Genomic DNA, 1,180 nt, shown 5'->3' with positions numbered 1-1,180 from the left:
ACCGCGGGGTGGCCCTCCACCGCTGGAGATGTACTCGATCCCACCGGACACATACTGGGGACGGGGCTCGGGCGGTGGTGTCGGCCCAGACCGCGTTTCTGGACGTGGGGGCCGCTCGGGCTGCCGCGCCACGTTTCTATGCGCGAGTTGGCAGTCGATGTTTTCGACGTCGATGGCCGAGCGGATCAAATGGGACGCCCGCGGTACATAGACGAACGATTCCCGATGCTCCGTGCGCTCGAACACGGTCGAAAAGGGTGCGGGGGACGCCGAAAACCCTCTTCCGACCCCTTGGGACGCCCCGCGCGCGATGCGACGCAATCCTCGGGAGTGACATCCCGCGGGGAATGTGTCCGCGACAGGGTTCCGGTCCTCGCAGCCGCGGGGATCGTTGCGCAACTATGCGCCTGCGTCGAGCTACGGGCTGGAGAAGACGAGAACTTCGTCCATCGACGCTGCAAAAGGGCTGCTCGCAGCCTGATTGTTTGAGTTGCTTTTTCGAGAAATCAGTCGAGTTGCTTTTTTTAGTTTTTAGCCCGGCGGGGCGGTTGACCCCGAAGGAGAGCCGGGCACGATGTGCGCCCAGCTCAGAGACGAGCTCACTTGCTAGCGTAGGATCGATGCGACCAACTCGTGGCGGCCTCGTCGCGACGGCGGCGCTGCTGCTGGTTCGAGCGACCATGTCGTCGGCTGGCGGCGGCGGCGGCGCCTGCAATGACACGGCCGGCGACGACGTCGTCCGGCGGCAGCCGCGCCAGGTCGCCCACGTGGACCACCTTGCGCTGCCGCACAGCGGTTCGACGACCGTGGCGACGGCGCTGCGGCGCGCGCTCGAGGCGCGGGCGATCCGGGGCGCCGCGTCGTGCGCGAAATGCTCCGCCGCGGCGTGCGGTGCCGACGCGCTGCTGCCGGTCCGCGCGACGCTCGTCTACCGCGCGGGCCACGCGCACTTCCCGCTCGCGGAGCGCCGCGCGCACATCGCCTCGGACTGGGCCGACGGCGCCGTCTCCCGCGCGCGGGAGGCGTCCGGCGGCGCGCGCCAGGCGGAGCACGAGACGCGCATGGGCCTCCGCGGGCCCTCGCCGCGCGTCGCGCGCCCGGGCGCCGTCGTCACGGTGCACGTGCTGCGGGAGCCGGTCACGTGGCTCTGGCGCACGCTGATGCGCTTCTCGTACATGCC

General features: G+C 70.2%; 1 protein-coding gene across 1 annotated transcript in view; it reads left to right on the top strand.

Moving 5' to 3' along the window:
• Nucleotides 1-620: 620 nt before the first annotated feature.
• Nucleotides 621-1,180, top strand: part of AURANDRAFT_68802 (hypothetical protein) — a gene marked incomplete at both ends in the record, with an annotated part of 5,765 nt that continues 5,205 nt past the window's right edge. Inside the window, one exon of the mRNA XM_009044532.1 lies at nucleotides 621-1,136. Within this exon, the coding sequence (XP_009042780.1) occupies nucleotides 621-1,136 (516 nt within the window). The remainder of the gene's footprint in view (nucleotides 1,137-1,180) is intronic.

Source organism: Aureococcus anophagefferens (assembly GCF_000186865.1).
Source record: "Aureococcus anophagefferens unplaced genomic scaffold AURANscaffold_399, whole genome shotgun sequence".
Taxonomy (NCBI): Eukaryota; class Pelagophyceae; order Pelagomonadales; family Pelagomonadaceae; genus Aureococcus; species Aureococcus anophagefferens.
Note: the sequence above shows the minus strand (reverse complement) of the source record. Positions and strands in the feature narration are given on the sequence as shown.